Here is a 20,264-nt window from a genome sequence, read left to right as displayed (position 1 = left end):
TGAACTGAATTTATTAATCTATTTATTAATCTTTCACTGGAAAGTATGAAGGTCCTTGCAATCCCTCAATGCAAGCTGTCTTGTCTAGAGTGTGTATATTGTCTAGGACCTGTCAAGCAAAAATCAACTGAAAAAAAGTAGTAAAACAAAAATAAAATGGCAGAAACATTTTTTTTTGCTGCTGTCCTGTCTTGTTATTCAGTTCAAGGCCCCTCAGATTGATACTTTGACTCTCTTGGTTGGGGATAAGGGGACAAGCATGCAAGCATATTGATAGAGACAGGGAGCACTTCTGCCTCCAGTGAAAACAATTTTCACTGTTCACTGGTGGGAAACAACTGCGGGACTATGCCTGTGTTGCTGCACAGCAGATGTCAACAGGTTAATGTCTCAGCAGTTTAGCATTTGGTCACGAGGACAAGTTGAAAGAATATAAAGAGCAAAGAACAGTTTCCTTGCTTGGACAATGAGTAAATATAAGAAATGGTCTTGTAAGAAAGGGCGGGATAACATAACGTCCTTGTTCTGCCTACTTTTCCCTAGGTCATAATCTTAAACCTTCATGTAAATGATATTAAACCACCACTGTTGGTATAATTACCCAACAGAGATGCGAGGATGGGTCCATCTACAGGGTCCATGAGAACAGCCTCTTTTTCGTAGTATTTACTGAAAGACAAATATGAAAGGGGAATTATGCGGGAAGACAGAATTCTTGTAACTCATTTGGACAAGATGCTGTTTCCCGTCTCAAATTACCTGCTGTTCTCCACCAGGTAGAGGACAATCTTGTCCAGCACCTTCTCAAAAAGAGCCGTCCGTATCCACAGGTTCTTGACTACAGGCGGGCTGAGGCTGGGCAGTCGGGGCATCTTGCGAATGCTGTCTTGACTTTGCAAGCTTTGACTTCGTCTGCAGAAGGGAAAGAGTTATAATTTTAGGAAGTAGACGTGTTTTTAAAACTCCTGATGCAAAACCCCATCTGCATAAAACAAATACAGTGGCATAAGTAACTCATGAATAAAAATGCCTATAAACATGAATTATTTAGAAGCTTTTCATCATAAAAATAAACCCCAGCCCTTCAGAGAGACAGCCATTTGTTTTCAGTGCTTTCGCTGGAACAACAAACAGGCTTTGGTGCAAGCTTTGAAGTCTGCTGTGATGTGTGATATGAGCTGTGATGTGTGCGTCTCGCACTTTGTCTCAATGATCTGCTCGAGCTCCTGGGCCTTCCTGCACAGGTCCTCGGCTGGGGGAAAGCTTTTCCCCACCTTGGTGAAGAGTGCCGCGATCTTGTTGCTACGTAGAAAGCCTGCCGCTCGCCGCTTCAGCCCATGAAGGACACACGCCTCCACTGCAGCTGTGTGTACAAAAGCACGATGTCATTATTAGGGTGCACTGATTAATAAGGTATGTCAGAAAAGCATAACAACACAGGACACGTGAATCCATCATAACAACAAAATCATCAAACCCCACAGAGAGACAGGCAAAATGTAAAGCAGAAAATGCTTCTGTTGCACAAAATTTTAAGTTTAATGTAATTTTTTTATTATGTTAGCAAAACTCATTTTACTTTAAATAGCAGAAAATATTATTTTAGCATTTTTAAATCAGCCGGGACAGTAAAAATATAAAAAGAAAGCTCACATGTTAAGTTGTTTTACATAATTTTCTATTTACACGTCACATGGATGCACAGGCAGATTATGATGGATATCTGACATTTAAAACAAGGAATGTGTGGGCAGCATACTGTGCACCTAAAGCTTTCACATAAGAGTAACTTTACCTACAGCTGCATTAAATATTACCACAACTTTGATCGGCAATGACTAATGCAATTTTGACATCACCCAGAAATGTGTTTGGTAACACAAAATATTATCTTATGGGTAGCTTTTATCATTCATTCTCATTCAGCCTAGCAGTTAGCTGACAAATAATGTGGCTTGTTGCACAGTTAATTGCACTAACAGTACCTTCAACACCTTAAATTTGGGCTCCAAATTTGGTGTGAAATTGTTCTTTTGTATGTTACTTGGCAAATAATTAGCAGGCATCCGAGGATCCCCCTTGTTAATCAAGTTTGTGTTAGCTGAAATATCGTCACCGGCCATTTATTTTTATACCTGGCTAGTGGATTGGACATTTATGATGTGAATCTCCCGATCTGCCACATCTCAAATGTGCACTATGCTATTGAGATGTGGTGACTGTGGAGGCCATTTGAGTACAACTGATTGTCTTGTTTAAGCAACCATTTTCAGGTGATTCGAGCTTTGTCTTCTTGCTGGGAGCAGCCTTTAAATGATGGGCACACTTTGGTCATAAAGGGATGGACATGGTCAGAAACAATCCTCAGTGGTGATTAAACAACGCTTGGCTGATACTAAGGTAGCCAAAAGTGTGCCGAGAAAATATATCCCCCACACTTTCACAGCACCACTAGCCTGAACCATTGATACAAGGAAGGATGGATCCATGTCTCCATGTTGTTCATACCACTTTCTGCCCCTATAATCCGGATGCCACAGCAGGAATAGAGACTCATCAGACCATCAACCTTATCAATCTTCTTTCAATCACCTTTCTTGTGATGGTCAATCTGAATTTCATCAGGTCATCTCGACCATGATGACTACATGCCTAAATGCACTGAGCTACTGCCATGTGATTGGTATTTGTGTAAAAAGTGTTATATGTGTACCTAATGAAATGGCCATTTAGTGTGTGGTCACTTCAGTCTCTGTTCTGTTTTAGTTTTACAAATCGAAAGAGAAAACCAAGATGACCGTTCTAAAGCTCAGGTTTCTAAGCTGTACTCCACAACATAGAAGTTGTTAATACTGTGTATTTGTATAGTCTACATGTATGCACGTTCAGTGCATTTACACTGTAGAGATCTAGTATCTGTCATGTGACCTGTTTGTTTTCTTATTTGATGAATGACCTGTTTCCCTGGTCACAATACACTATTAAATATGCCAAACCATCAGATAATCTTCCAGTTTACCCAGTAAAGGTTTACCCACAAGTTAAAGGCATGTGGACACACTTGCACAGTCACTTGACCGTGGCAAAGAATAAGACACCCCCCGTTCCCTTTCAGGTCTACGTGGCAGCGCCTGGAGCTGTGTTGACATTTGAGTTCTCTTTCAGGACTAATCCCGTAGCTCTGTTCACATGGGTTCAGGGGGAAGGCTGGGGTTGCCATGGCAACTCACGAGAGAGCGAGATGAGCAGAGGGAGGGAGGGCCAGCGCCAAATCATCGGCATCATGATCATTGTCTTTCCACCATCTTCACCCCACTAAACACTGTCACTCTTTCCTTCACCCCACTCCTTTTTTATGGACTTTCTCTGTCACTGTTAAAATCTGGTTAGCAAGATTTTACTCCAGCACAGGCATTAAAAGGCTCAGTTTTCCCCACCCTGGACATTTTTTGCTCATTATCCCTCAGATCTTTCTAAGGGCAACATGCTGAATGTCATGACTATATTAAAAGGCCTCCAAATATACTTCATGCCCTTTACCCTTTCACCATTTCAGCTAAGTCGTCTTCGATGCCAAAGCTAAAAGCAATAAAGCTTTAAACCTCTACACTTTTGTGGAAGTTACTACTGATCTACCAAGCTTATGTCACAATCTCTGCAGCATCACTTAAATTAAATCCTCTGAAATTACAACCAACATCTGTGGCAGAAGTACTCATAGTTTCAGAAAAAGGGAAACCTGTTACTCACTTTTTTCAATACTGGAATTTCAACTTCTTTAGTGAAGTGAATAGTTTTATCTGAACTATTTAATGCAATTACAATCACAAAAATCATGTAGTGTGAAGAAAATGAGCATCACATGCACGGATTCAGTCCCTAATGGTGAAAACAGCTAATACAGAAAATTGCCTCTAATCATCCTGTATCTGTGGCAACTGAGTGCATTAGGAGACTCTTGGCAGTGACACAGCTGAACAACACTTCGTCCAAGGCATTTGTGTTGTGGATCTCAGCAAATGAACGGGAGAGAGAGTCTGGGCATCGTTTCCTCTCCTCTACACTCTGTGTTTGTGGGAATGAGTCAGCACGAGGTTCTAAAAAGTTATTAGCAGCCCAATTTCAGTAAGATTTGAGTTTTAAAACAGAGTTGCTAGTGAAATATTTAGAGCAGAATGTGTTTGTTTTTCCCTTTATTTCTGTCACATAAATAATATCACACCACGAATGCTCGTATTAAACATCTCCAATAATGACGTAACCCCTGTTAACTTCTGCCTCCTCCTCTCTGCTCACTTTTAGGCATTTTTCTTTCTACTGTGTGTGTGTCACCATATCCCTGATATGGAAATCGTAGACACCTAACTCTGGCTGTAAGCTGAAAAAGAATACCCACCTGCCGATCTAACCTTCTGTTTGAGAATAGGAGTCAGAGAACAACTGCCTGAAGGGAAGGGGAGGGAAGCTAAAATAGCTTTTTTTGGACAGTGAATGAACCGAGAGGGTGCATTAAGGGTAAACATAAGACATATGAGCATTATTTTGAACTGTGAATCATGCAAAGCTAGTCTTAGGGTCCAAGGATAATCTTTGATGTGATACTGCTGGCCTGACTGCTTATAACACCGTGCTTCTTTAAAACTGTATGGCAACAAAACAGTGTATGTGTACTCAAAATACTTCTTCCACTACCAACAGCAAAAGTGGAGGACAGTTGTTGACAATGTTACTTTAGCTTCAGGAAGTATTTCTAACAGCAAAAATCCAATGAAGTGTTTCAGATCTGTTCACTACCATTAAGTATACCCCATCATTCAGGAGCTTATAGAATCACCTTTAGCAGCGATAACTCTCTCCCACATCATGGTGGAGGAGTTTTTCGGCATTCTTCTTTACACCTTCGCTTCCGTTCATTGGTGTTTGTGGCATTCGTTTATGCAAAGCTCTTTTACGGTAGTATTATAGCATTTCAGTCAGAATGAGGTCTGGACTTTGTCATGTTTTTTTTTTTTTTTTAGAGAGAGAACAGATAGCCCTTCCAAACAAATCATAGTTGTTCAGTCTGTTCAAAAGCATTTTATCTTTATTATGACATTTTTTTAAAAATTCAAGTGAACAGCTTTTGCATTCCCTCTGCACTACCAGCATTTTAGCCTCTGCCTGGGCAGCTCATCACACTAGCCTGGGCTTTGGAACTTAATTGCTCCCCAGTGAGCAAGCTGAGTTTTTTCTCCCATCTTCCACTCACTCTCACTCTCTGTATAGACCACATCTGAAAGACATGTAGTAGCAGGAGCCCCCCCCCCCCCAAAAAAAAAAAACAAAAACCCAACAACCCAGAGATGAGAGGGTCATCCTGCTGCTGAATTTCCACTGGTACTGGTATGACAGCAGTAGATGAAAGATGTACCTCAGACAGAACAGCAGCTATTAAATCAGGCTATTAGATGATCCAACAGATAATGTCCACAGTGCAGGCTGAGACCGTTGAAATGAAACATGAAAGCACCACTGGAAACACATAAAGGGCACAACCCTCCCCCCCACAACACAACACAACACTGAGAGGTATTAAAGAAGTCTTTTAGTTGCACTGTAACAAAAATCTGAGCTCTGTGACAAATTATTTTCATAACCCTCCTGCAGAAAAATAAAACTACAAAAAAGAGATTTGGGGTAAGCTGATTACTGGATGGGAAGGATGTCCAACATTATTCACTTATGGTTGTTAAATATGTTCAAGCTGTGCTGCAAATTCTTTTCCTACTATGATAATAACCCAAACAGGCTCTACACGGACATTATGAGGGAGTGAGCTTACATAAGAACCCAAAAAGGAAACAACATTGATTTCTAAATCAGCTTATTTTCTTCAAACAATGACACTAAGACGTAAGTCACTGTTTCTGCAGCGTCTAATTTACTTTTCCTTCTTTGATATTAGTCTGATCCAATTAGTCTGAGCAATGCAAGTGCACAATTACAAGCCTATAGACAACACCAGTTTCTCTTTATTATCACTGGTACACCTCCTTGCACATTTTTTTATACAGTAGTAGAATGATATCATTTACGCCACAGGCCTTTTTTAGTGGGATACTTTTCTTATTTAATCTTTTTCCCCTACTTAATTCTCTTCCCTAGTCTGAGTATTTACAGCCTCCGGTCATGTAAAATGAAGCCAGTGTGGGTGTGCCGCGTGCAGTTCCTCTAGTGGCCACACGAGGCAGGTGCTAAAGTGAAAAAAAGTCAAGTCAAAGAAGTCAAAGTCAAGAATGTGAAAAAGCTTATCTTTAAATCATCAAAAGGATGTTTTTGTCCCTATAGATAGTTTTCTCCTTCTTTAGGTTGGGCTTAATCTGTTTATAATTAAGAGTGTGGAAATTATCCTTTAATGGTCTATGGGAGTGTCACAACACAGGCAGCTGAAACCTTCTGGTGTCCGCTAGGCTTCACCTCTGTTAACTGGAGTCACTGAACTGGACTTCTCTGCTACATTTGTGCTGTTGGTGCTTTTGAAGCATTTTCAGTTAAAATATCTGACAAGTAATATGGCACAGACTTTTTGCTCCAGTTTTGGTGAGTCAAATTTTAGTCTTTTGTTAGTCTCATCACTAATTAATTTCTCTGTGGTGCAGTCGTACAGTTCATGGATGCAGCTTGCTACCCAGATTTGCTGATGACACCACCTTCTTTTCCAAATATGGCCACTGCTGGTTTAAAAAACAAAAACAAACCATAACCATGGCCAAAATGCCAATGCTTGAGTCCAATGGGTGATGTCACGCTGGTGAAGCCCATCTTTTAAATACAGTATATGGTATTAACGGCTCTGTCTTTCCCTTTGTTAGTTGTTATTCTGTCACATGCCTTATTTTCTGCCAGTGTTCAGCTTTATTCATGGTTTGATTCCCCGAGCTTCAGAGTAACTTCTTAATTTTTTTTTTTTTTTTTTTTTAAAAACCATAAATACGCATTAGTTGCTTTGTCCTGGCCTAACCAATCATCCCAAGAGTCAGAGTTTAGGTTCTAATCTGAACACCATTAGAATTCATTTATTTCACACTAATAATGATGGTCTGTGTTACGCCATGCCTTTTTTCCCCCAACAGTCTTTGTCTTTGCACACAGCTAGTAAAAATATCACTTTTTCTGCAAGCTGAGAGTCATTTTATTCACACTTAAATCCACAAATATATCTTGTTATTGATTACAGCTCCGGTCTGAGCCAGACATCCGATGAGCGTGACCACCTGCATGTGGGCAGTGTGTTTCTCGCACTAATCATACTGCAATCCAGAAGTGTGATTTGGAGGCAAGAACAAAAACACTTGGTAAAGGACTGAACTTTAAATATCTCTTATTTGTACTGAACAATAAATATACTCTTGTGCTAAAAGTGTGTCACTGCCTGCTGTTAATGCAGTAGGCATTGACACACTCATCCACCATACACCATCTCTCCCTGTGGAAAAACTAATTCTATAACGTAGACCAATGGATAATTTCTTTGTAACAACCAAATTTTCTTTGAATGTACTGAACATCTCACTGTTATCAATAACTCTACAGGAGAATATTGATTAATTTAATATTAATTAAAGAAACCCTTCTATTCAGTTAGTGGCGTTGGAATGAGTGTAAATAGAATAATCCTTTAATTGTCCCACAAGGGGAAATTTGGTTGTATCAGCAGCAAAAAGACGCATATACAAACAGAACAGGACACAGGGCACAGAACAGAAGCACTCAAAATCTTTACATATTTACATCATGGACAATAGTAATAACTGTACAGTATTGTACAGTTAACTGTACAATAACTGTACAATACTATACAGTTATTAAAATTAAAGTACAGATAAGTGGCAAACCCAGGTTGTAGTGTGCAAACAGAGCAGGATACTGAAAGATGTTTAAGTAGTAAGAATATTTAGAATAACTTGAAAAGTACAGGTTGTGTATCGTACCTGTGCATTAAAAGTAGACATGTAACTTCCAATAAATTAGTATATATATATAAACTGAGAAACATAATGTGCAAGTTATAACAGTAGTAGTTGTTTGGTTGTAAAAAGCAGAAAAAAGCAAATAAAGCAAAAAAAGCAAAAAGAAAAAAAAGCAGAAAAAAGTGCAATGAAGTGGCTTAATGGTTAAGAGACGTATCACTGCGATTGCTTTGTTTTTAATTTTGTCCTGTAATCAATAAATGACTTGTGAGATATAAGCAAGTATGATTTGGGTGAAGTAATTTTGAGCAAGGCATCATGTATAATTGATAATATTTTAATGGTTGAAATTAATCATGAGTTTTAGGCAACTTTTAAGAGAAATGTAAGATCAGGTTGTATAGTTAGACATTCAGAGCAAAAGATAAACAAGATAAAGAGTTCTGAGTAACTTGACTGAAATAAGCTGACATTAAGCCTTTCCAGCGTTGCAGAATTACTTGGAGAGCAAAAGCTTCACGATTTGTTTGATTACTCACCACAAAAGGACACAATATGGCTGCTGTCTTCGTGGACAAATTTCCTGGTGACAGCTTCTTCCATAATCTGCTTCACCTGTCAATGACATGGCAGATGCTGGGTGACTCATTCATTAATATGCCACAACAGGCAAAAAACATTTGGTGACACAGGAAGATAAATATATATTTCAATTCTGATGTAATTTTGTGCATAAAAGTGAGCTCAGTGATGAACTGGGGTTTATAATTAAGAGGGGGGGGGGGGGGGGGAACACTGAAGAAGGAAGAATGCATGTTAAGTTGGTGGATGAGTCACCACCAGTTCTCATCTCAAACTACTGGGAAATGAAGGTGACATATTTGGGTGTGGAAGGAGAAAAGGGAAGGGATGGCAGTTCATCACAGACCCCTGTTTCTTACTTTTCACATCCAAATGAATCAAAGCCCAACTTGTTTTTTAAATAAGGATAGAGAGGGTCAGACATCAGAAATGGTTATTATTTAGGTTTTGTCATCAATGGGTCTGTCCCTCTCTCTGATCACGTGCCAACAGCTACAGTTAGAGCCATAAGATTTTGGACAATGACACATTTTTATAGTTGTGAACCACCACAGTGGAATTAAAAAAACAAAACAAAATCGATCAACAGACTGATGTGCAGACTTTTGGCTTTTAATCGAGGAGTTTAACAAAAGCATTAACTGCTTAAGAATAGCAACATGTTCTACACATACATGTTATCAAGGGAAGTATGGATGAAAAGTGATTGGACATTTGTCTGACACCTGGTTTCATGACAAAGTGAGGCCTGTTGCCTCGTTATTCCACAATGCATTAAGTAGATAGATGACCCCGGGTTGACTAAACTTGCAATTGGTAGCTGTTCACTGGAACTCTCAATATGAGGTCCAAATGAGGGAGGCCATCATCAGGCTGTAACCACTGGTTACACTCAGGAAGAAGGAGGCCAGATTAGACTTTGTCAGAAAACATCTAAACCAGCCTGCACGGTTCAGAACAACTATTTGGTCAGATGAAATCAGGATGAATCAGCTCATGATCTGACACCACATTATCTGTCAAACATGGTGGAGGCTTCGGCACGCACTTTATGTTTTCCAGTAGAAGCAGGTCACTACTGTTTATTGAACATGTGACTGCTGATAGAAGCAGTCTATAAAGATGAATTCAGAAGTGTACAGGGCTATACCCTCTGCTCAGATCAGACAAATGCTGCAGAAATGAACAGACAACACTGCACAGTGCAAATAAAGAGCAGCCAAAAGCAGACTGCAAAAGCAACCCAAGGTTTTCTCAAGGGAAATAAAATATTCTTTAATGGCCAAATCAGTCACCTGTTTCAGTCAAACAGAACATGATTGCCAAAGGCCAGAAAAACCCACAAACAAGCAACAACTGCAGTAGGTGGTTGCAGAAAAGGTATAACATAACAGTTAAAGGGAGGAAACAGAATTTGGTAATGTCCCTGTCTTTCTAGACTTCAGGTAGTCTCTGACTGCAAAGGATTTTCATCCAATTATTAAAATAATCCTTGTACTTAAAATGATGTTAGCTTGTTTAATTACTTTTGATCTTCTGAAAGTGGGGAACTGTGGGTAAAAATAGTTGTAATTCCAAACCATTTACTGCTAAGATTTTTGTTAAAGCTAAAAATCTGCATATCGATCACATAAAGATTGTATCCACTGTGGAGGTGCACAGAGGCAAAACTACAAAAAAAGGTAAGCAGTCAGATAATATAAGGCACTAACTGTACAGCCAATAGTTAAGATGATTGGGTGTATCAGATGCTCTGGTGGCTATGGAGACATCCTACTGTGTGGGCACTGGTCTGCAATATGCATGGAAAGTATCAAGCCCTGGACACGGCCACACAGATAGCTGTAATTTCCTGTTGAAATGAGTCTGTCCACAACGACCATATTACACTGCCAGGTTCACCCACTACACACAAAGACATTGACTTACGGACACACACACACACACACACACACACACGATCCAGAGGTTTCCCCTGCTCTGTTTCTATACTCCTTCTCCAGCACATAAACTCTATATTACGGTGGCATGGGCAAATATTTTCTCTGTGTGGCACTTCTGCAACTGTAAGGCAATGAAATTTACAGCGTGATCATAATATTTTCCACTAGATAAAGTTCTATCTTCAGATTGGATTTTCCACTATGGCACAATTAAATTGATTAATAATTTCATTACTAGTTTACTCACTATACATAAATGGATTATGCCACTTGTATTTTGATCTCATTTTTACTGTAAGAAAACAGAGATAATTAAATCACTTCAGGTCATCCATTTGGCATTCAGATCTTTATTTAAGCAAGCATGAGCTGTTAAAATATGAAGGCACACAGTACTTAAAGGCTGGCGATTATCTAACTATTACTACTGGCTATGAGGAATTTAAGTACTGCTGTTAATCAAGAATTTTAGCTACCTTACTGTTGATATTTATTCTAAGCATAGCATCTGACGTTTATGTTTATTGTTCATTTATAAAATGCTAATCTAGTTCTCAAACAAATGAGGTAAAAAGTGTTAACCTCTCACTTAAATTTGATTTTAAGTGATAGGTTAACTATAATAACTGAAAAGTACTTAAATTTTATACTTGAATAAAGTTACTCAGACATTTGGCAGTACTGGTAAGTTTATATAGTGATGTTTAATACTGTGCAAAAATCTTGAGTCACCCACCACGTCTTTATATTTTGCTTGGAAAAGGCTTTCCACAAGATTTAGGAGTATGTTTATGGGAATTTTTGACTATTCTTCTAGAAGCTGCAGGCAAGCACAATGACCAAGCACAATGCAATTATTCAGATCCTGTGGTGAACTCAAACACTGATGTTGGACAAGAAGGCCTAACTCGTAGTCTCTGCTTTAATTCATCTCAAAGCTGTTCTGTTGGGTTGGACTCTGTGCAGGCCAGTCAAGTTCTTCCACACCAAGCTCCCTTATACATGTCTTTGTGGACCTTGCTTTGTGCACATGTGCAGTCGTGTTGGAACATCCCCAAAACTGTTCCCACAAAGTTCCCACAAACATGAAATTGTCCAAAAATGTCTTGGTATGCTGAAACATTATGAGTTCCTTTAACTAGAACTAAAGGACTGAGCCAAACTCCTGAAAAACAACCCATAATCCCACTTTGCATTGTGCTTGGTGATGCAAGGCTCGGATGCAGCTGCTTGGCCATGCAAACCCATTCCATGAAGCTCTCTACACACTTCTCTTGAGCTAATCTGAAGGCCACATGAAGTTTGGAGGTCTGTAGCGATTGACTCTGCAGAAAGCTGGCAACCCCTGGGCACTATGCACCTCAGCATCTCAGTTCCACGTAAAATCACCTCAGTTCTGTGATTTTATGGCTGAGTTGCTGTCATTCCCAGTCACTGTCACTTTGTTATAATACCACTAACAGTTGACTGTGGAATATTTAGTAGCAAGGACTGGACTTGTTGCAGAGGTGGCATCCTATCACAATACCATGCTGGAATTCACTGACCTCCTGAGAGCGTCCCATTCTTTCACAAATGTTTGTAGAAGCAGTCTGCATGCCTAGGTGTTTGATTTTATACACCTGTGGCCATGGAAGTGATTTGAACAGCTGAATTCAATGATTTGGATGGGTGAGTGAATACTTTTGGCAATATAGTGTACAACACTGCATTTCCTACCCCTATTTTTAAGATGGAGACTACAGGCACGAAAATGTAACAGATGCACAAACACTGCTAAGAAAATCTGCCAACTGAGCTCTCACTGTTTATGCAAGATGACAAATTAAATCCACAAATCTTTTTTTTTTCTAAATACTTGGAAGACAAATGAACCCAGAAGCCTGGAATAAAAAAACAAAACAACTCACTAATTAGACAGCAGTCATTACTCAAACTTGGACTGTTCGCATCAGTAGCATTGTTTTCTTTAGCATCAACAGAAATGATTCACACTGCCGACACACCAGAGAAAGTGGCAGTCACTGTGATGCACACCAGCTCCGTTAATGATTATATAAAAGCCTGCGTTCACACACAAACACACAAACGCTTAAAACACAGAGGGCTTTTATATGCACCAGTTTTCTTTCTCAGTGCATCTGACACACAGAAAACTGACTGCTAACTTGAGGAAGCACCCTCCTCCTCCTCCTCTTCTTGCGTCCTCATCTCTCTCGTCTGGGCTACAGATCAGGCCTCTGAGGAATTTATATGGTAAAATGTCTAAGCACAGACAACCTACAGGTTTCTATGGAGACGTCACGAGTCTCACAGTGGATCACTTCCGCCAAAAGGACGCACAAACATTCATTCATCTCTGAAATAAGAGGCTGAATGCGGCTCTCCGACAGTCACTATTAATATCTAGATGCGCCGTGTTGTCGTCATCTTGTTACTCTGGCATCAATAAAGCAGAAATACCACCCAGACTTTACTTTTTAAAGTAACCATATCTGCTAGAATATCACCCAAGAAACAATATATTCTCACTGAGATTTAAGAAAAAACTGAAAATTTAAAGAAAAAAATGATTCGTTTCATCAGCAAAGCACGATGAGTCTGCTTGAAGGCAACAGCCAGAGTGATAAAGGATCTTTTGAGTATTCCAATTAACTCATCCAAGAGCAGAGCAAGGAAATAAGAGGGAGAGAGAAAGCTCCTTGCATTAAAATCGCCATCCTACATTATTCATAATCACTAAGTCTAATGCTGAATGAAGGGAGCGCACAATAAAAAAAATAATTACTGTTATTCATGTTAATCTACGGCACACAGAGCTGCAGTTCTCTTATAAAGAGGTCCAGCTGAATCACGATTCCATTATGTGAATTACAGCTTAATACCGAATGAAAAGAGTGATCAGCTGTAAAAATGGCAGAGAATGTGATGCCACCATAAAGGTCAATATAACCAAAACACAGCCCAAAATAGTTCCAAGGTACTCTAACCATGGGGTGGTTTTTCTAAAACTTCTTTCTGATGACGTCACCTTTACGAGGACGCTGTGGGATTTTTAAGCGCTGATTGTACAGTGTCAATATTCAGTCTTGACATGAAATAATTTTACACGGCGCACACTGTATCATTCGAGGTCGAGGCAGGACAGCTTTAGAGGAAGCAGGGCCCTCCATTCACATAACATGGTCCAGTTTGTGCAGATTTGCCTCAACTGCCATACTAAACAGCATGAAGTACTGTAGTTCAGTTTGATTATAAGCAGCGTAGCAGCAGTGCACCTCAGCAAAGCCAGGTAATCCTATCCTATCGATTTAAAAGTGTCACTAGGACTACTTTCAAAAAAAGAAAAGAAGATTTGGGATGTTGTGCAAAATGTAAATAAAACCAGAATGCACATTTCCAAATGTCATAAACTGGCATTTTGTTCACAAAAGAACATGGAAAACCTCAAATCTTTAAACTGAGACATTTTACTATTTCATATATAATATTTGCTCATTTTGAATTGTTGTCTCTCTCCGGGTACTCCGGCCTCCTCCCACAATCCAAACACAGGCAGTTAACTGTGAACTGGTGATTCAAAATTGCCCATAGGTGTGAATGTGAGTTGACTGGTTGTCTGTTTCTCTGTGTTAGCCCTGCGACAGACTGACAACCTGTCCAGGATGTAAACCACCTCTCGCCCTATGGCCGTTGGGACAGCCGCCAGCCTCCCCGTGACCCTGAATTGGCTAAACAGAAGAAAATGGATGGATGTATGTTGTCCCATTCTTGAATGACATAGCATTCTAACTGCTCAGCTGTCCTGGGCCTTCTTTGTTATATTTTTCGTTTCATGATGCATCAAATGTCTTCAAGTGGTTAAAGGTCAGCATTGCATGGAGTGCAGGAAGCGATGCTGCTGTAACAGCTGCTATGTGTGGTTTAGCATTGTCTTGGTGAAATGTGGATGGCCTTCCCTGGAAAAAAAAAGTCATCTGGATGGAGGCATATGTTCCTTTAATAAGTCACCTTTATACACCTTTCAGCATTGATGGTGCATTTTCCGAATATGCAAGCTGCCAATTTCAGAAGCGCTAATGCACCCACATACCATCAGAGACGCAGGCTTTTGAACTGAGAGCTGAAAATAAATCGGATGGTCCATAAAGATTTTTAAATTTTGACTTCTCTGACCACAGAAGAGTTTTCCAGTTTGCCTTAGTCTGTTTTTTATGAGCTTTGTCCCAGAGAAGATGGCAGCATTATTATGGATTATGTTTATATATGACTTCTTCTTTGCGTCACAGAGCTGTAACCTGCATTTGTGGATGGCACAGTCAACTGTGCTCACAGACAGTGATTTCTGTAAGTGTTCTTGAGCCCCTGCAGTGACTTCCACAACAGAAATTTTCTGTTTTTAATGTAGTGCTGCCAGACAGCCAGAAAATCACGTGCATCCAATATTGATTTTCATCATTGACCCTTGCACACAGAGAGTTCTCCAGATTTTCCGATCTGTTGATGATTTTATGCATCGTAGACGATGGGATATAAAGAGTCTTCACAATGTTACATTGAGGAAAATTATACTGAAAGTTTTCCACAATTTCTTTTTGCAGATTCATGAACCTCTGCCTACTGAGAAGCTCTACCGCTCTAAAATGCTCTTTTTATATCCAATCATCTTCCTGACCTGCTGCCAGTCAAACTAATTAGTTGCAATTACCACTTACGTTTCCAGCTTTTCGTTGCCCCTGTCAAATTTTTGACGCATGTCAAAATGAGCTAATATTTTTTCATGAGAAAGTTTTTTTTTTTTTTTTTAAATATAACATAGATATCTTTTCTATGTTCTACTGAAAATAATATATGGTTTTATGAGATTTGCAGGTCATTACATTTTACACAGCATCCTAACTTTTTTTGGAATTGAGATGCTAGTTTTTAATGAAACAATCTCAGTAATATTAGTTTCTAATACAATAATAATATCTGATGTTTTCCCTGCATTTGTCCCTGCAATATGAATGCATCAGCCCTGGATTAATGCTGTAGCCACTCCATAATCTGCTTTGTATCTAGTAGCTGCTCACTACTGAGTCAGAGTCTCCGTCTCGCAACGTCTGTAAAGAACTGGTTCTTGTACAAATCCCTGAGACCAGGAGTATACACACAAGCAATCAACACAACACGATGAAATTCACAGACCTCCACTGTGTTTGCTGCACAAACAGTTAAAGTGAAAAATCTCTATAAACAGAGTCAATCTCTCAGTTTATTCGGTTTGACTACCTGCAAAAGTTCTCACTTTGATTCATTTGCTTTTTTGTCCTCAAAATGTAATTAAGCCAAGGCCAAAGCTCTATTTAGCAATTTCAAAGAAAGTACTCCGGATGTGCATAAATATTTACTAGATTCTTCCCTTGACCGCGCTCTACCTCTCCACCTAGTTTTATAAAATTCAGCTTGGTAGTTTTTGTGCAATCTCATTTATAGACAGGGGGAACTCAAGACCCAACAGTAAAAAATTAAACAGGAAACTAAATGACACAGCTCTTCAGTTTCTCTCCCTCTCTCTATTGCCCCTTCTCTCCTTTAGCAAACACAGGTGTGTATTTCTGTTTGTGTGCATGTGCACGTGCACGTGCACACGCGATTTTCAAGAAGGCGGAGGGAGCAGCACGATCAGAGCGAAATGCAGCCAGACAGAGTGGGGCTCTGTATCAAAGCTGAGGCAAATAAGATTTCTCATTTAAAACAATTTTGCGCCAGAAGGCAATTCAGCTGTCACAGACGTCCTGCGCTCTCTGGATAATGGCCTACATCCAGGTATATTTGAGCAGACTGATGGCACAAAACCAGCTGGGCAAGGAGAGTGTGAGAACACACAGCATAGAGTCACCATATGGCACGGCCCACACTGAGTAATAAAAACCATAAACTGATGTGAAAATGGCACAAACAACAACAACAACATCTATCTTTCCTTTCAGGGAGTGAAGAAGTAAATACAGCTTTTTCAAAAATGTTATCAACAGATTTAATAGATGTAGCAAAAAACCCTAAAAACCTCTGAATAAGTTTCCACTATCTCTGATTTTGGCCACTCTTCAGCTGAAAAATGTTGAAGGATGTCTCAATTTAGCTTTTATTAGACTCCTCTAAATCCATCAGTTTCTCCTGATTGAGACATTCCTTAGTGGATTTCTATTGTGATCAGAATCTTTATTCTGCTGAAAGCTCCATTTCTGGCTCAGGTTCAGTTTTTGGATAGATTGACCCAGAACTCTGTGATATGATGCTGAATTCATAGTTGACTAAATGACTGTAGTCTGCATGAAATAACCCAAACTATAACATTTCCATTGCCAATCAAAGTTGGAAAGAGGACCTTCTGCTAAAGGATGTTTTTGTTGTGAACCAAACATATCTGCTGTACCGGGTACTTGGGCTTCCTCCCTCCATCCAGAAACAAGCATGTTGGGTTAACTGGTGATTCTAAATGGCTTTTGGCTGTGATCTAGATAAAGTGCTTTAAGTGGTTTGAATGGTGGGTGAAACTAGAAAAGCACTACATAAGTACAACACAATACATTATTGATATTGTGGCCAAACAAACATATGTGTATATGTTTCCATTCCTAATGATCTGGTCTTTGGCTGCTTTGAAAACAGTAGCTTAGCTTTGATGCTATTTTTGGACAGCAAAGGCCTTTCCTGACAAAATTCCACACAGGCTACATTTCTGATTGCTCTGATTGTAGATATATGCATTTTGACACCAGGCTCTGTAAGACTGTCAGCGCGTCGTGCAAAGACATTTTGGGTTTCTGAGGCTTCTTTTTGCATCTAATGTCCTGCCTGTGGGCTAAATTTGCTGGAGGGCAAAGTGAAATGTTTAACATCTAATAGTTTTCCTTGCAAATAATTCAGATATCTTTTTAAATCACTTGCCACACTCTTAGACATTCATCGGCACAGAGAACCTCAGATGTCAAAGATTTTAAAAGGACCTCCTTTACAAGTAATACTTTCCACTCTTCTTTTTTCTTTTCAGATTCTTACATCATTAAAAATGCTGCTCTTCATTAAAAAGCTGTCTGAGAATAAAGTCGCTGCTACGCTAACAAAGAGCCCCAGTGAATGAATCTTTGAGAGGCCTTACGCACACAGAGAGCATATTTAATCATGGGAAGGGTCTGGTCTCCACAGATAAACACTGGAGAAGCAGAGGAAAACAAATCAGACCACCGCCTCTACACTCTTCCTTTCACAACATTCAGGATGTGATGATTTAAAGGAATAAAGCCCAGTAGAGCATGAGGTAATTAGAGAGGAAAGTTAAAAAAAAACATAAACATTTTTATCGAATGAAGGTTGAAAATGTCTCCATGCAACAATCAAACAGCTGTTACTGTCCCTCTTCCCCTGAATATTCTTTTAGAGACCAAAACCAACAAGACTCGGAGGGTTTGGGTTATATTAGAAAGGCGTGGATGACACTGAGAAAACCTATCCTGTACAAACAAAGGGCAACAAAAACGCTTAACTGTAAAGTATACACCACTACAGGACAATGGAAACACAATAAGGTAACACACAGCAGTCTGCTAACAGATATGCACCTGTCATCTATCTCCAATACACTGGATGTGCTCTCGTTTTAGATTTCAGCTGTCAAAATGTTATCGCTCTACTGTGAATATTTCAACGTGTCTCTGTTAGGATAAATCAACTTCCTGTTGGGGAGTTTTAGTTTCCTGCCAGTCTAAGCAGAATTTAAATATGTTTGGGTGGATGCAATTACGACCCCAGAAGCTTGCTGCTGATTTAAATAAGGTTGCTATGTGTGGAAAAAAAGGGTGTTATTACTTTAAGGAAGCTGCTGAGATTTAATACATGTTTTGCTGCTTTGGTAGTCTTAAAAAAAGGAGCAAAGTGGGGGGAAAAAATGGTGCCACTCTTGATTACCTTCAGCATCTATACGAAAGGAGGCTCTTCGCAAAGGCACGGCCCATCAGTTTGGACATCTCACAACATGTTCACTACCATCATGCTTCCTCCATCAAGGCAAAGGTTTAGCCAATATGCCAATAGATACTATCTATTTTCAACCTTTCCCCTCCATGACTGGTGACATGTAGGACATTTGGCTCTCAGACTTTAGAATTTCACCTGCAGTTTACTTTAATACTTACTGAGCTGAATGTAGTGTGCCTGCTTATCTTCAAGACTGTATAGGGGAGTGTTGGCAGCACAATCACCTCGGCCGTTCATCATAATCTAATGAAACTCTATAACCTTACTAAGGCATTCATTTCGTGGAACAAAAGGCTTAACACTATGAACCATAAAAACATTAGCTAATCTAATAACACCTTCCTCCAAACAGATGTTCCTGCAGGTCGAGCTTTGCATCCCCGCACCAGCCTCATTAACACAGGCTTTATGTGACAGTCTAAACAGTCATTAACATGTCAGTGACATTTATGGAAGCTTTCATATACACAAAACTCATTACACACACACACACACACACACACACACACACACACACACACACACACACACACACACACACACTCACTCACACACACACACACACACACACACAGTTTGAGTCTAGAATCACCAAATGGTTTGGCAGAAGGCTGATGGTTTGCTGTGCCATAAACACAACAAACACTGACTAAAGACAATCTGCTTCCTTCGTGCTGCTTCTCCACCCAGATAATTAGTGAGGTGCAGCACTACATCATTCATGCTGAGAACAAACCTTAACAAATTAACCAACAATAAACTGTTACTGCACTTTAATAACTATTATTAGTATTCTACTTTTTCTCCCTTACTATCAGCTTGTTTTCTGGTGTTTTTCTGGCTGAGGTACAGATGAGCACCACAGGCACACATCTGTAATCATCACCAGGAAACAGCGGACACGGTGCCAGCCAGTCTTTGTTAGGGATCACCTGGCAAGCCTCTTCGAGCACAGGCTGAACTGCAGAGCTTCATACGAACCAACATGTTTGTTTTTCCGACTCGATAACTGCTGAGCTGAAAACACCCACCTCCTTTTTGACGGTGCGCAGCAGCCGCTGACGGGTCTCTGCCTCTGAAACACAAATAAACCCAAACAGCGCATCTTTACTTTCTGACACGACTCAACTTTCTCCACGTTCCCAAACAGAGCCAAATGTTACTTAAATAAATTTAAACAACAGATGATTACTAAAAAATGTTCTTTCGCTCCCACCTGCCATGATTGTTGCCATGGATCCTGTCTCCTGTCTGAACGCAGCACCCTCCCATCAGCTCCTTGTACAATGTGGATCACGACTCCACCTCCTCCGAGCACACGCCTCTTAAAGACACGCTGCGCTCCCTCCGGGAACGGGTCAGAGCCAGGGAAGAGAAATAAATGTGCCACATATTTATCGAAAGACAACTTTCTAGCCTTAAAATCGGAGTGGACTGTATTATTTACGGATACAACCCGTATGGATACAACGTATTACAAACGCTCTTTAGTTACAAGAAATCTTAGCGACAATCTGACTCAAGGATAGTAAAAATAATTTGGTTTAACCGAGATTTTGGATGAAATCTATTACTGAAATTAAGACATGACTAAAACATATCAGAGCTTCGTGTTTGCGTAAATTTATCAGGTGGGGAAATCTTTTGTCCTTCCGCCATCTTGTGGTCAAAATGTAGAAGAACGGTTACATTAAGATACCAAACAAAACTAAAATGAAATAAAATTCTGGGTAAAAATTATTATATAAAAATCAGTTATTAACATAAT

The 20,264-nt window shown here is 39.7% G+C and overlaps 1 protein-coding gene across 4 annotated transcripts in view; it reads right to left on the bottom strand.

The window, feature by feature from the left end:
• Nucleotides 1-19,773, bottom strand: part of sgsm1a (small G protein signaling modulator 1a) — a 35,920-nt gene extending 16,147 nt beyond the window's left edge. For all 4 annotated transcript variants that reach the window (XM_063489072.1, XM_063489073.1, XM_063489074.1 and 1 more), the window contains exons 1-6: nt 19,713-19,773; nt 19,528-19,571; nt 8,489-8,564; nt 1,201-1,363; nt 760-912; nt 602-669 (exon numbers count right to left, since the gene is read on the bottom strand). In XM_063489072.1, coding sequence (XP_063345142.1) covers nt 602-669; nt 760-912; nt 1,201-1,363; nt 8,489-8,564; nt 19,528-19,571; nt 19,713-19,731 — 523 coding nt within the window. In that variant the 5' untranslated portion in view covers nt 19,732-19,773. The remainder of the gene's footprint in view (nt 1-601; nt 670-759; nt 913-1,200; nt 1,364-8,488; nt 8,565-19,527; nt 19,572-19,712) is intronic.
• Between the last annotated feature and the right edge of the window lie 491 nt (nt 19,774-20,264).

This window comes from Pelmatolapia mariae, linkage group LG12 (genome assembly GCF_036321145.2).
Source record: "Pelmatolapia mariae isolate MD_Pm_ZW linkage group LG12, Pm_UMD_F_2, whole genome shotgun sequence".
Classification (NCBI taxonomy): Eukaryota; Metazoa; Chordata; class Actinopteri; order Cichliformes; family Cichlidae; genus Pelmatolapia; species Pelmatolapia mariae.
This window is presented reverse-complemented; position numbering and strand designations above follow the sequence as displayed.